The following is a 16,298-nucleotide window of genomic DNA, read 5'->3' as shown; positions in this document are numbered from 1 at the left end:
CAAATCATCTCTTACACACTTTCTCTTTGACTGTGAAGTGTACACATGATGAGACATTGCAGTTTCTCCTTCTGTGTCCCTTTCCCTTTCTCCTTTCTCTCTCCTAGCAGTTACATCATGTCTCTAATGTCTTTTAAAGGAATGGCAATGACAGTCGTGTTGAGTAAAAGCATCGTGCAGCTACAGCACTCTGCTAGGGCTGGAAAAAAAAAAAAAAAAAAAGCCACAGGGCTGTGGTGGAGAACAGTAGGGAGCCCAGATAGGACAGGGAAGGATTGTGGCTTGTGGAATGGTTTTGGCTCATGGGTTTTTCCAAAGACCTCACATTCCCGCGTGTGGTCTATAGTTTTTGTGTTAACTGAATTATAGAAATCACTAAAACATTATGATACTAGTATATTCATGCTGCACGTGTCTCCTCACGCAGGTGTCCGACCGCTGCGTTGTGGCTTTGGTGCCAAAACAGACCTCGTCGTACAACATCCCTTGCTCAGCCAGCATATCACGCACCTCCATCAGCAGATACGGTGAGTAGGTACAGTGGACTGCGCTTTTTATTCCTTTGTTGTGGCTTTCACATTGCTTACAACCTGCCAAACAGCACACAGCCGAGTGCAAAACGTTGCATTCAGCTAACACAATTAACAAAATGGTCAAGGAGAATATGAAAGAAGAAAGTTATATTAAAGAAAATGTAATCATTGGAAATGTTTGCATTCTCCTTTATGAAATGTTCTCTATTAATGCCTGTATAACCTTCCCCAACCTCTTTGCACTCTCTGAGCAGGATGTGTAATTTTAGCCATACTTTTGGCACAATCCCAAGTCTGTAAAATTCCTTGGTTGTTTGCTATGTTACAGCCGTCTTGAATTCTATCCATGGTTTCAATGATATTTAGGGGGGGGGGGAGACTTTGAAGGCCATGCTAAAACATTCACCTTGTTCTTTTTACGCCATCTTTGACTATGACTTTGCCTAGTGCTTTAAATTATTGTCCTGTTGAAGAATGCACTCTTTATTTGTAGCTTTTTGACTTATGATAGGAGGCTTTGTCTTTAAATTTCGGGCTGCATTCCATCCTTCCCTCTGATTTATGCAGAGCTCCACTGCCTGATGCAGATGTACACCCCCCCCCCAAAACATCAGCAAGCCTCTCCTAAACAAACTAGACTTGTGCAGAAACAACTTTTCAAAGTCTTGCAAATTGCTTGGTTGACTGTGATGTGGACTCTTATTCCATTTCCCTTTAAGGCCTTTGTCAGGTCTACTCCTGTTTGTGTTGAAATCTTACGTAGCCCCACTTTCACTTTTTGTTTTTGTTTTTTTCGTCTTCCACTTCTTCTATTTTTAGATTATGGTCTGTTTTGAAATATTTTTCAAGCGTCTCCAGCTTTATGAAGGTTTTGCCAATTTCATTTGGAGGTCTTTTAAAAACATTTTTCTTAAATTCCATTGTTTTTGTTGTTCTCAGTTGCTTGAAACTGCCCTTGGAGGTCTACCAACTTGTAAATTTATTGTGCAAGCCGACTTTAACACACCTGAGTTTTGACAGTCTTATTTTAAAATACACCGGGGTCTAGAGGGTTTTTTCTTTTTATAGATTTTTTAGCTATGATGTAACCTTTGTATTGAATACGCACGTAATATTATGTTGATGGAAAAAGCATTTTTTGTTTAACTTGTTTTGCCATTTCCACATTAGGGGATGCAAACTTTTATACTCAGCTGTATATAATAGGCAATTATTATTATTATGTACCTGAAAGCCTATTTAATGGTGGATTCCAATCCAAATCTGGTCTTTTTGCTTATCTTGCTTTATTGTTGTTTCAAGTATTAACAAAGCCAGATCCACTCTCACCAAAGTAATGGACAGCTCTGTTTGTAGCTGCTCTTATTTTTGCTGCAGAGGTTTTTTTTCTGTCCCTGTGTGCTGCAGTTTGCTTTTCAGTTCCATTCTCTGCTGGATGTTCCCAAATGGGGAAAACATAGAAAGAGAATGAAATGTAAAAAAGAAGAGAATGAGGGATTGTTTTTAAACACATAAGATTATCAAAAAGAGGTGCATTATATGGGCGAAAAGCGATTTCATTGCATGCTGCAGACAAATGCAAGTAGATGTGCTTCTGCTTTGTGCTGCTGGATGACAAATTTGGTCCTGTGCCAAACACACACACACACACACACACACACACAACACCAGCAGGCAACTGTGATTGCTAATTATTCTGTGTGAATGATACTTCACACAAACTGAAAAAGATAAGTGAGCAAAGCCAATTATTAGAATGGAGCACAGAAAGTGAACACTGCCCTTAAAGTAAAGCGTTAACAGCATCTTTGTTCGCTCATGCAACTAAAAGTCCTATTTACAAATGTTGGAAGCAGTGGATACTGTACTTGTAGATACTCAAGATTATCTTCACTGTGTGCACTTGGGATTGCTGCGACTCAGCTGGTAGAGCACTTGACCACTGTCGGCAGGGTCAGTGGTTCAAACCCTGGTTTGTCTTGGACAGATGTCAAAGTGGCTATGATCTGATTTAAAACCTGTATTTGATATTAAATAAAGTTAAATTCACTGGAAATAGGTCAGTAAACAATCCCATGAAACAGAATAAATTCAGTGAGTCGGGGTATTCTCTGACCAAGGGATGAGACCAATGAATGGCTGTCATGTCAGGCAGCACTGCAATAAAAATATGCACAATTTTGTAGTTAAAATCACCGCATGGGCTCAGGAACAACTCTTAAAAGCAGTGTCAGTGATCTCAGCTCAACCATATCAAGATCCAGAAATGAGAAATGAGACTTAGCTCGTTTAAAATGGACTCCGGTTGACTTCACACCTCATCAAAATTCATCACCGCACCGCATCAAATTTAAAGTTAGCTAAAACCTAAAAATAAAAAACAATCGCATTGTTTTCAAATTTCAATTCAACATTCGATATGTTGCCTTTGTACTTTGTACTGTGCTAAATGTCTCATTCCAGCCTTTTAAAAGAGGTTTTAAATTTGCAAAACAAAATAATTGGCAAATAATTATATCCCAAAAGTATCACAACTTTTCTGGAAATAGGGTTTGTGAATGCTGTAATGTAGAATGAGACTGCCCGCTCTTTTTAAAGAAATTCAAGGTTTTTCAAGATATTGAACAAATAGAAATACTTTCACATGTCCTAGTTATGAGAGGCATTGGATTCTGTTATGAAATTGCAGTGAGCAGCTGAGAGGCCATACTCTCTCCTACTTTTCTTGTACTTTTTTTGCCTTTTTTTTTTTTTATTCTTTACAAGTGCTAAGGCAGTGGAGTTGGATGTGCAAGGCATAAAAAGCCGCTGGCATGAGCCCATCCTTCATCAATCATGGCAGGCACAGCTGCACCTCGACACCTGCTGATGGATTCATACCAATTTGATGTTCAACACTTAGCATCTTGACTCAATTTACACACACCCCTTCCCATAGCCTTAAAATCAGCCCGAACACACTTGTTTGCTGGCTGTGTGCAGGAGTGTGGGGACTGCGGTGTAAAAAGAAGGAAGAGCTGCAGGTTGCTGCTTTGTGTTAGGAGAGCTGCGAAAAAGGCTTAAGGGGCAGGAACGATGGAAGGGATGAGAAGTTGGCAGAGCAGTACAAGCCAGTGACTGGATTAAGATGGGATTTTCTACCTCAATCTACTCTGCTCACAGCCACATATATTCAAACCCTCGTACTCAGCCCTTGGTCTCTAGTGTCCACTCTAAAGGTGCAGGTTGGTCATATTTCAAATGTGTACACGACTGTATTGACAGCAGAAATCTTTGTTGCTCAGGTCAGCCTTTGAAGCCAGGTGTGAGAGATCCTCATCGGGATCCTTAGATCCTGAATCTCCAGAGAGTCAGCTGCCAGGGGTAGATGCCGGCTAATTAGGGAAACTGAAACCAGCATCATTCCAGCTGAGTGAAGAGCAAGAAGGCAGGAGCAGAGATGAAGAGGATGTATGGATGAAGGAGTGTAGCATCAGCGCTTAACAAATTAGATATCTTTTGATGCATTGATGAGAGTGTGACAGGGATGTTTTCAACGTGGCGTTGGCTCAGTGTGGCAGGGGAAGAGCCAATTACGAGTGTTTTTAAGAGAAGCCAGGCACAAGCGTATTCCAGTCAGTGAGGCAGGGAGGGGAATGAAAGAGAAAATGAATGAGAGTAGAAGAGGAAACAAACTAACGATTATCATATAATTCATAACCGAGTGGAAACAGAATATTTAGCATTTTGTAAATGGCTAAACATTTGGCACTTATTATAGAAGGTGGGTGGCGAGGTCCTTTTTCATCCATCTTGTGTGTCATCCAGATCCTAGTTTTGAGAGGGTTACCACTAATCAAAATGAGAACATGGACCACAACTTCCCCTCCCATTCATTACTTGGCTGCTCAATGAAATTATCCACTGCTGCAATTTCCTTTACAGCATAGCTTAGAGCGGGAGGAGCACCAAGGATTTGCTTTTGTAATGAGTTACAAAGGAGAGATGGAAATGAGAGAGGGGCTGTGTGTTTGGCATGCTCATGCAAGTGTGTGTGTGTGTGTGTGTGCTGTTTTAGGTGTAAGCTTCATTTACATGATGCTGTACCTAAGGGAAGTTTTTCGAATTACAGTCATTTAAGCTTACTAATAATTCTAATTCTAACATATGTATATTTTTATCTTTCCTTTTACAGATTCTTCATTCCGTTACACGGGCAGTCCTGACAGCCTCCGTTCACGCGCTCCCATGATCACCCCTGATCTAGAAAGTGGTGTGAAGGTGTGGCACCTAGTGAAGAATCACGAACATGGAGACCAGAAGGAAGGAGACCGCGGTAGCAAGATGGTCTCTGAGATTTATCTGACCAGGCTGCTAGCCACCAAGGTACGAGCGTTTTCTGTTATCTTACAATATCAGCTGTGTTTTGTTTTGTTTTTTTTGGTGCATGTCTCTTGTTGCCCATGAATTCCTAATGTCCGTACGCTATATTTCTTCATCCAGGGTACGCTACAAAAATTTGTGGACGATCTCTTTGAGACGTTGTTCAGTACAGTTCACAGGGGCAGCTCTCTTCCTCTAGCCATCAAATACATGTTTGACTTCCTGGATGAGCAGGCAGACAAACACGGCATTCATGACACAGACGTGCGTCACACGTGGAAAAGCAACTGGTAAGGAAATCATTAGGTCATACAGTAGACCAGCTGTTCCAGTGTCGCATGAAACCTGTATATCTATAGCTCTTTTTAGTCTTGTAAAAATTGATCTCAGAAGTCCGCTAACTTATTTCTGTCCCTTGCTTATACTCTTTGTCCCAATCCTCCAGCCTTCCATTGCGTTTCTGGGTGAACGTGATCAAGAACCCGCAGTTTGTCTTTGACATCCATAAGAGCAGCATCACAGATGCCTGCCTGTCTGTGGTCGCTCAGACTTTTATGGATTCTTGCTCCACTTCAGAGCACCGCCTTGGCAAAGACTCCCCATCTAATAAGCTGCTCTACGCTAAAGACATCCCCAGTTACAAGAGCTGGGTGGAGAGGTAGGAGCTGATGCAGTCACTTCATACACCTTTCTGATCCACTCTGTCATATGTTTTGTATCCTATTACAATAAAAACTGGGATCTCTGGGAAATTTGACACTTAATTCTCTTTCTTCTTGCCCACGCTTGTGTAAATTTTCTAGAACTCAGTGAGTTTCTGCCAGTGATGCCAAGCTTTGCCCCTGATTTCTGTCCCCAGGTACTACGCTGATATCAGCCGGCTGCCGGCTATTAGTGACCAGGACATGAATGCCTACCTGGCAGAACAGGCCAGACTCCACTCCACAGAGTTCAACATGCTCAGCGCTCTCAATGAGATCTATTCGTATGTTAGCAAATACAGTGAGGAGGTTAGTATTTGTAAGCACGCATGCAGAAAAGGTTAGAGATGGGTGAAAATAAAGGTTTGCATAAGAATCATGACCGATTGATGATAAGAATAATCCATGTGAGTGCATTGAGTGGTGCAGGATTTAGCGTGTTCTCCATCACCAACAGATATAAGGTAACAGGGAACAAACTCTGACACTAACAAATCAGAGCGGCTGAGCTACTTACACTGCAACACATAAATCTTCGATCAACTTAATACATCCGTGACATAACATAAAGATAAACACAGCAGAACACTTTTTCCTCCATCCTCCCCTTAGAGAACTCACACGCCACCATCCATTTAGCTTTTAACCAGTTAATCACTAATTTAAACTTTCAATTACAGAGTAACACTTTGATGTTACATAGTTTATATTATAAACTCCACTCACCATTTCATTTTAATTTCATTATTTTTATTAAGACATTAAATTATTGTCATTAACATATATAAAAATACTAAAAAATAAATGTTTTTAAAAATAAATACATTGTATTTCTTTCGTAACACCAAACAATAAAACCAATCAGAAATGTGTTTTTTAAATAAATTAAAGATATTTCTCTTATGTTATTGCTATTTTTAAATCTTGTTGTTGTTGCTTTATTACTGAATTTTTCTATGAACTTATATTTTCTTTGGTGCTTGCTAACACAAATGCCTCCACTGAAGTACAGACTTCACTTTGCACATTTTCACTGGAGGGCAGTCCCAGGCACTGATTGCATAATGAGCTGCTGTCAAAGTAAATCAGGCACTAATTACAGCCACATTGTGGCATTGAACAAAAGACAAAAAGTAAATTTTCCCTATTTCTTAACATACATATACTGTATGTTGCCCTCGGCGTTCCCAGGTTTTGCATGACTGGCAAAGGTTAGTGAGGTCAGCTCAGACTCTTTAGTAGCTTTCCCTAGAGGTCTAGTGAGACCTCAGCTTAACAAGGTGCTGCGTCTGATCTGTGGAGTAGAGAGTGAATGTCTACATGCTCTCAGCATGCTGCTCTGTCCTTTTGCCTGTGCTGAGTTCGAGTGTTACATACTATACAATGGCAGAATAAGGCAACACACACAGACACTGGAAGCATGAAAAAGGAGGGAAGGGAGAGAAAGGGGAGAGCATTTATGGAGTCATTCTGCTTCTAATGTCAGCTCTTCCTCTGGGAAGCATTAGCCTGACCTTTATTTTGGACCACAGTCTCTCTCTCACTGTCTCTCCTCTTTCCCTTTAAGCATTCTATCTTTTTTTGCCCACAATGCCCCTTTTCCACTCCATCAATCTCATACTTTTATTTTTGCTGCCTTAGCAGTTGTAACTGCCGGATTGCACCTGCAACCTTTTGCCAGATCGAAACATGGTGCCCATTCATTCTTTGCTCATGCTGCTCAGTGGTAAACACTGCATGCTAATTCTTCTGCATTCCAGCATTTGAAGGACACCTTCTCTAATTAGAAACTTGCTCTTTTGATTCTACATAAATTACATTGCATTACAACTCCCCCATTAAAAAATCTCTCTACTTCTAGATGAAAAATGCCTCCAGATAATAGCACGTCCAGATTATGTCATCTTGTTGCTCATGCTATCAAGCAGCTGTTCCTCCAGATGACATCATCTGAGCTCCTAAGAATGAAAAGCTTCTTTGGGTGTTGTCTTCTGGAGGAGTTTTCCCAATATTAAAATATTTCTCTGCTTCTAGCTGAAAGTCAAAAGGAAGTTTAAAAGCATTAAGCATTTATACCCTAAACTAAAGCTATAGAAAGCAAGTGGAATATTGGTGAACTCATCGTTTAAAATAAGCTGGACGAACCCCAGACTTTTGCAGTTTTTGGTCCATTGAGCATCTGAACTAACAACCTAGTCAAAGCCTCCTGTACACATAAACAGGGATGAAACAACACGTGATTTTGGAATGAATTCCTCAAATTCTGACAAAAGAAAAGCGCAAATATGTGCGTTTGTGACACTCAGAAAAATCTCTTCACTGTTTTCGAGCTTCTTCTCCTGCACTGATTTACTTATTTACAATGTGGAAGTTGCAGTACCACTGTTAGCCACTAAACCACAATGGCTTCACTGCACATTGCCGATCCTGGGTCCTGGCAGCTGCATGCAAACACACTCAGTGTACACACATACGCTGTACACATGTACTGTCTCCCAAAATGTAGTCCATAAAAACCTCATCCACTGTAGCACCAGTTTCTTCATTCTTACTCAGCCCAGTACAAAGGGCTGTGTGTCAGGTTAACCAGGCCAGAGCTGCAGCCTTCTTAAATGGATTTGGGAACTGGCAGTGGGAGCTGCACCTGCATACAGTGCTACAGATTAAAAATAGATTGCTATCAGGGCCGGTGAGGAGGAGGAAATGCTCTGCTTGTAGCTGCCAGCATTTAAGAGCACTTAAGCAGATGAGTGGAAGATGGTAGGTGGGCAGATAGAAGCTGCGTTCTGCAACAGGACAAGCAGCAAATAAAGATTGTTGCTGAAATGCTATCCAGACATTAAGCAGTCTGTTTTTAGTGCACACAAGGTGGGAGAACTGTCAGTCTCCCAAAATGAAAATGGTGCTGATTGGCTGAATAATAGAAGGACCTTTCCACCGAAATCGGCTTCCCATTAACCGATGGCAACGTACACAATACAGCATTGAAAGCATGTTTGAAAGCGTAAAATCAACACATTACTGTGTTATAGCTGGGTATGATTTTAGGCTGAAAAAAGTCTTTTGCGAACCTTGATGCATTTCCATGCCTTTGCTGCTCCAGCTGCTGAGTCATCCTAAGTATGAATAAATGACCAAAGGCTGAATGAGTGAAGGAAAAAAAAATGTTTTTGGAAATCTGAAAATGTGACCCAACATAAATAAATGGTACATTGTGGATGACACATTTCCTCCCATATTCATTCATTCTTTATCTCTTACCTCTGAATTACATTGCATAAAAAGAGGCTGATGAATTATTTTGTTTGAACTATCAATTATTGAGCCCATTCCAGGCTACTGTAGTTTGATGTGAATAGGATCTGCTAAAACTAACAGATACACAGCAGCAAACTAGGAATCATACTTTGAATGAAAAGGCTGCGGCTTCGGATACAAAGATCCTTATCAAAGGTGATGGGGATACGGCCCATATTGTGATATTTTCCCTGCTTTATATTCACGTTAATGGCCTTTGCTACACATGTTGGTGTCACTCTGACAGAGATTCACCCTGACAAGGAAGACACTAGATGAGAGAGAGAAGAGAAGAGCCTGTCTGAATCCCCTGTGAACCCGACTTGAAAAATGCCAAATTTATAAGATGGGGCTTAGAAGATCAAACAGGAAATGCTAATACACAAATATTTCTCAATGTTGTCAGAGACAAAGGAAGTGATGTAATTCTTCTTTTTTCTTTCATGTGATGTCCATACAGAAACCTAAAAAGCCATGTTTTTCTCTCTATAAAGGGAGAATTGTAACTGTAGTATTGGAAAACCAAAGCAGACATATTTTAAAATAAGTAATTCCTCTTTATTAAAAACTGGAAATGAAATTGGATATAGTGCATTATAGGCCAATTGTAAGTATGTCAAAAAATAATGTAAGATTATTCAGGAAGAGTTTGCAGTTATTCAGTTTCAGTCATTTTAAAATATGCCTGTCCAGGTGGTGTCTTTGTGTGAATAATGCTGTTGTGACATCTCACAAAGACAATGCTTCAGTTTAAAAATATACTGCTGGGGGAGAAGACTGCTGTTTGGTTCTGGGAAAATAAAAGTTCTCTTCACTTGGGGGAACATTTTGACCATCTTTTATGCCTTAAGTTAATAAAATGGGACTTTTTTACTTAAGCCAGGTCAGACCAGACTACAGTATATTCATCTATCAGAAGATGACTCAACACAAAAAGCACCTAATCTACATGCTTAGCTAGGACAGTTGCCATGCTTGTACCTGTTGGTACAGTGGTTCTTCTCGACTAAAGACTGGCCAGCACATCCTAAATGGGTTTCAGGGAGCCGTCTTCTTGAAGTCATCCAGCACATTAATCACATCTCAAATCTTTTACAGTGGAGTATAGAGTTAACCAAATGAACTGTCTGTTTTAAAATCTTGTTTAGAAAGTAACTGTGCTATAATACGTACTTTGACAAATATAATACACAAGTTGTTGCATAGTTCACTCAGATCTCATTCTGAAAATGTATATCTGACAAGGATGTGATCGCGTGTCACGTGTGTTTTAGACCTGAAATTTGAAAACCATTTGGTTTTGTCCTGTACAGATCATTTCAGCTCTGGAGCAGGATGAACAGGCAAGGAAGCAAAGGTTGGCGTATAAAGTGGAGCAGCTCATCTCTGCCATATCTCTCGAGAGCTGAGAGTCACCTGAAAGAGAGAGAGCGAAAGAAAGAGCAGGGACCACAGTCTCTACAGGACCTCTTCAGAAGGCCCAGCATTACTTACCTCTCATCGTGGGAGCTGCAACCACGAAACCGAACTGGGAACTCTGTATCCACAGAAACACAACTGCTTTAGTTTGTAATTGTCCCTCTTTCCTTCCATGACGGCACCAGCTAAGGGCCCAAAGACTGAGACAGAGGCCCTGCAGCTGGAGCTGATAATGGCATAAGGAAAGAACATCAGCAGAGAAGGCAACAACACGGCTTGTATTTATTTTTTTTTTTGTTTGTTCTTCACTCAGTTTGACAGGAAATTGTTTGTTTGGTGTGTGTGTGTGTGTGTGTGTGTGTGTGTGTGGGTGAGCATGGAAGACTGAGAGCAAATGGTGAACAGATTTATTCTCAGTCAGAGAAACACATCTGAGTGTGTGACGGAGGCAAAAAGGCGAGAAACAGAGGAGCAGAGCTCATGTCGGACAGCTGAGTTCGCATTCAGATTTTATTTTTGTACTTGTACATTTGAACATTATCAGTTGCAGTTGGAATCTTAACCCACAATCCCATATGTGTTGTTGTACAAAGACATAAAGAGTTTAACGCTACATCGGGGTGGTGTGCGGTGTAGTAGGATGGGAATGGTCCTTGTCTCGTCTCACACATTCCCTCCTCGGACTGATGCTTCACATGACACAGACCAAACCTCGGCTCCTTGTCTAAACACAGGTGTACAGGAAACTCTTGCTTATCATCTACATGTCAATGAAACTCCACTTGTGCTCGCACATAAACTAAAGATGATGGAGATGAGGACTATAGTGTATTTCAGAAAAGATTAAATTCAGCATCACTCTGATGTCCAAGGCGTCTTCAGCAGTTGGGTCATCCCTGTGTGTTGCCAATCATTGTATGTGAATGTACAAAATGTTTTTTCGTTTGTTTGTATGTCTATTTGAGCTTTGCAAACACCCCGGAGCTCATCTGAACTGAGCTCCGGGGTGTTTGCCGCAGCTCGGCAAGTGAATTCTTCCATTTGTCTGTCCTGGCCGTGGCCCAGCCAACTGATTCTGCTAAGGCAGAGTGTGTATGGTCTATACTGTGGCTGTCACAGCAAATAATTAGAGAAACCAGATTATAGCAGTGGGTTTCAGCAGGCTAAAACGTACCATTATACTGTATATCCACTGTTTGTATGTCTACGGGAACTTTAATCATGCTTACTTTGCATGCATGCTGTCACACATCAGTGTGTTTAAGTGTTTAAAGGTCAATCTTTGATTTTTAACAAGTGCCACTGAGTCATGCCGGCTTTAGCTGGGCCAGTTGGGACATTAGCTAATGGGAGACCGTACCCGACCACCACCTGTCTTTGCACAAGACAATATCTATGTGGGTCTAGTTTGACCAAGTGCCAAAAGATCCTGTGGTTTCAAATTGTTCATTAATGTGTCAAAATGGGTTTATGCTTTACAGTGTGTTATGTATAGCTGGAAACGGCAACATTAGAAACTCGTGCAAGGTACGAAACATAAGCAGGAGACAAAAAGGTTTTCAAAACCGTGATATACACAGACATAAGACAGAGCGTGTTTTATGTTACGTAGAGTGGAGGCATCTCCTGACTTAAACCAAACAGTCACAAGCTAAAAGGCTGATGTAATCTTGCGCCCTTCTAGCTGGATGACGACAAACTGTAGATTCCCGTCCTCTGGGTAGGTGACTTCATCTTCTTCCGAGATATATGTTTGCTTGTTGTTTACATCAAGTACTTGAAAATAGGCTGTTATTAAAGGTTTGTACAGTATAATGCAATTGTGTTTGTTTTGAGAGCATGATAAACACCAGTAGTGGGTGAAAGGTGCTTCTTTTCACTGTGGCCTTAGATACCCACCTGCTTAGTGTTTCTGATGTTATTAGTCCTCGACTCGGGCACAGTCCTTTTATTTCTCCTGAGCCCAACTGTGTTTTTCTTGGGGGTGGGAGAGAGGGGGGGGGGGGGGGCACTCCGCTGAAAACTGTTTTAGCGAGATAACGTAAAAGAAAAGGTGAAGAGGGTACGGCCTGGCAGACATTGCCTCACTCAGCACTCGGCTCGTCTGAGCTGCTTGAAGAGAAGTGTCATGAAATGAGGAGACAGAAAGAGAGAGAGGAGGAGAGAGAGAGTGAGAGAGAGAGAGAGAGAGAGAGAACCCCTTTAGCTCTAGTTTCCTGCTCTGGCTTTGAAGCTGCTCTTTGATCTGAGTCAGTTGTGTGCACAGTGTGATCGGGAGATGGAAAAAAAAAAATAGAAAAAACATCAAACCAACAGGCAAAGAGTAATGGAGAATGAGGTGATGATTGACGTGCTGTTACTATGTCCAGCCAGTGGGGGTCAGAAGTGGGAGAGAAGTGTTCCCTTATCTGAAAAAGGCACCCAAAGCTCCCTGTGCTGAACATCTATAGGTACACAATGGCACACAATACACAAAAGATACACAAAACAGAAAGCTTCTTCCTTTTGATTAAGGTGTCTTCCCGATTTCAGCAAATAGAATTGTATCCTCCTCATACCTCACATTGCTTGTATGGAGTAATGCTTTTTATCATTTTTACCAGAACCTAAATGCCTTTTCCTTTTTTCCAAGGGATGAAATGTATGTTCATTAGTCCTTCCAGCTCTTTCCAAGATGAGCCCCCCCCCCCCCCCACTACCACTACCACCACCACCACCATTTAGAGCATTGTGACGAACATAATCTAAGGCACACACACAAATTGGTTAAAAATTGGCTTTGACTTGACTCTAGGAGATCATTTATATCAAGATGTTTGCTTTTGTCTTGTGTGAGATTTTTCTGCATGCATTTTAATTCACGCTTTAGTTCTTCCTGGGTATCGATCCATGCTGCCATTTAGTGGAACTGCAGTTCTTCCCTAAAGCCCATTTATATATGTCTTAAATCACAGCCGAATGCACCTTTTTTGTTAAAGAGATTTTTTCTTGTGTGTGTTGTTATTAAATAATAGCTTGTTTCCATGCTGTATGCTCATTTCTGGGAATGTTTTTTTTTTTTAATTTAGTTTGAACTGAAGAAGAGGACAGTTTGTTTACTTGTTCTGCAGTGCAGAATCGCATTTGACTGCCACTTGTGTGCGATATGGATAGATGCTCGTGAACACAACCTCATTGCAGCTCGAGCTGATTGCAGATTGGAGACGCTCGTGCGCTTGTTTGCCACCGGTGTTGAGTGCTGCTGAAGAAATGGGTTTGTGGTTTTGATTGGCACATGTCATTCCCTGCGCAAAAAAAAACAAAGCACTCAATTAGCAGTTTTTCTTTGCTTTATGGCATTAAAAGGACTAAGTGAAATCCACATCGATCTATTACTCTGAAGTCAAAATATTATCAAGTATAAAATGAGTATCCTTCCTTTTTAAACGCATTGTAAACAAACCCTTTGTAGACACTGGAGTTCTGTAAAATAGTAATTACTGGCAATGATGATGATGACAATGATGATGATAATAATAATGGTTGTCTGTTCTTGTTTTATAAATGTGTTGTGAAAATTGTAAGAAACTTAAAGTATTTAAAAAAGGTTGTTCTCTTGTTTTTTATTTAGTTTGGTTTTGTTATGATAATATATTATTGTGTACCTATTGTAAATATGAAGCACACCTATTTTGCAAGCCAAGGATTCACTTTGTACTGTTGTTATATATAAATAAACTTTGCTGGTTAAAAATTGCATAGAGCCAAAATCTGTATTCGTGTCTTTTTTTGGTGCAATGTCCAAGTCAGACATCAATTCATATCATTAGGATGCAAAACTTCTTAAGATACTTTCATTCTCGTTTAGATTTGGCAAACTGACACCATTTAGATCAGGCCTATGCTGCAATGGTCAGCAGTGGTTGCTTGGTAAGTAGGTGCAGGTCATTCTGACAAAACGGATACGTATTTTGTGTGCGTGTTGAGATTTGACAGAGAATATGCTCCAGCCAGTCATTAACACGAAAATCAGTCCAAATATATACGTAGATATACATATTCGCTTCAGATTGAAAGGCAAAGCATTTCGAACACATCACATCATTTTGTGTTTACATTTTTATGTCTTTCTTAAAATATCTCCCGGCTCTTGCAGTATGTGGGCACGGGTCCTATCTGTCTCGTCCCTTGTGGTCTGGGTTTTTCCTGAGATCCAGCATATTCGTGGCCAGTAGCTAGCAGAGTAACCCATGGCTATAACATGCTAAATTGTGGCCATTTGTCTTCATGCAAGTCTGTTAGCTCAGAATGAGCTCAGCTTTTTTTACACCACCAGAGGGGCTGCAATCACATTAGATTGCTAATGGAGGGGTGGGTTAGTGCATTTAGTTGGAATGAAATGGCCCAGAGGTCAGACGATGACGGTGGCAGGCCACTGCAGCAAAAGCACATACTTTTTGGATGTCCTTTGTTAGAAAGTAAACAGCAGACTGAAGTAGATAAGTGGGCAGAGGGAGAAATAGGAAGGAAGTCCACGTGCCATAAGTGTAAAGTGTAAAATTTAGAATCTCCGCCAGCTTCTTTTTGTAACAAGCGTCACACTAACACTGTGGTTGTTGGCTGTTTCCATTTTCCACACTGTGAGAAGACAAAGCCAGCCATAACACAGCCAGTATAATAAACTATATATATTCCATATCTTGAGTCCCTTAGCCACCCCACCTCCTATATTTCATCGAGGGAAGGTCTAATCCCCACTGCTTCTAATCCTGTACTGCTGAGACCAATTCAAATCCACGCAGGACTTAACGCCCTGTAATGCCTTTACAAGTAGCTGCATAAAGCTGACATCCCATTCGTTCTGGGTAGGATTCTCAGCCTGGATTACAAAGCAGATTCTGAAATAATTAATGTGAGTTAGCCAAAGAGGATGTCAGTGATGATTTCAACACTGTTTCGAAGAATGGTTGGGTATATATCATTTACAACATAACAATTTACATAAAGCTTTTCATTCTGATCCTGATGCTTGTTTTATGTTGGAGGTCATCTTAAGGCAACGTGACGCAAACCAGTGGCATCAAGTTGCTCACACCTGTCACTTTGTACCCAACTACCTGTGGTATCCACAGATTGTACTTTTGTAGCTGAATTGTAGGTGAATTCATGGGCACCACTTCAATTTTCCTTCAGCAAAAGCCTTAAGCTGCAATTGATGAGATTGTGGATGATTGTGGTCCTTAATAAGGTCCTTCACACCACTCTGTACTCCAAAACCTCATCGCGTTTATGATTTAGATCTATGTATGCAAGCTTTATATATCACCTCAAAGACTTAAAGACATGGCCTTGTTGTAAAGGATGTAAAAGGATTTTCTTTTATTTTCTTACTGTCAACAAATAGTTGACAAGTTTATAATAATAAAGACACATATTATCTAGTGCAACAGTTCCCACATGCATCCATCCATTATCCGTTACTGACAGTCTAGTCATCAGACAAGAGGCAGGGTACACCCTGGACAATGTATCAGTCTATCTCAGGGCCAACACAGAGAGACATACACAGACAGATGACCATTCACACTCACATTCAAACCTATGGGCAATTTAGAGTCACAAATTAATCTAACATGCCTGTGGTCTGTTGGAGGAAGCCTCAGTACCCAAAGGAAAACCCCACAAGCGCGAGGAGAAAATGCAAACTCATTTGCAGCTGTACAGGGAATCGAACCTGAGACCTTCTAGCCGTCCACCACAATGCTGCCCTGCAACAGTGTCTCCTTGTCATGTTCTTTATCATAGTTTTTTTTATAGCAATGGGCACATGTGTTACAAAGGAATAAACTCCGTCAGGCTTTGGATATAGTTTAATTAATTTGTTGTTGGTTGTTTGCTCCTTTATTGATTTTTTTTTTTTTTTAGGTTGTTCATAGTTCTTTAGACAAACAGCAATGTTAAATTGCTGTATTTGACATTTATGATTGTGTAAGTCATACAGCAAACC

At 40.7% G+C, this 16,298-nt stretch overlaps 1 protein-coding gene across 3 annotated transcripts in view; it reads left to right on the top strand.

Moving 5' to 3' along the window:
• The window catches only part of plxna2 (plexin A2), a 164,068-nt gene extending 151,159 nt beyond the window's left edge, over window positions 1-12,909 (top strand). For all 3 annotated transcript variants that reach the window (XM_067526102.1, XM_067526103.1, XM_067526104.1), the window contains 6 exons: window positions 428-527; window positions 4,708-4,898; window positions 5,016-5,185; window positions 5,341-5,553; window positions 5,755-5,905; window positions 10,207-12,909. In XM_067526102.1, coding sequence (XP_067382203.1) covers window positions 428-527; window positions 4,708-4,898; window positions 5,016-5,185; window positions 5,341-5,553; window positions 5,755-5,905; window positions 10,207-10,302 — 921 coding nt within the window. In that variant the 3' untranslated portion in view covers window positions 10,303-12,909. The remainder of the gene's footprint in view (window positions 1-427; window positions 528-4,707; window positions 4,899-5,015; window positions 5,186-5,340; window positions 5,554-5,754; window positions 5,906-10,206) is intronic.
• Window positions 12,910-16,298: the final 3,389 nt, after the last annotated feature.

This window comes from Channa argus, chromosome 13 (assembly GCF_033026475.1).
Source record: "Channa argus isolate prfri chromosome 13, Channa argus male v1.0, whole genome shotgun sequence".
NCBI classification, from domain to species: domain Eukaryota; kingdom Metazoa; phylum Chordata; class Actinopteri; order Anabantiformes; family Channidae; genus Channa; species Channa argus.
The sequence above is the reverse complement of the archived record's forward strand: the minus strand, read 5'-3'. Positions and strand labels throughout refer to the sequence as shown.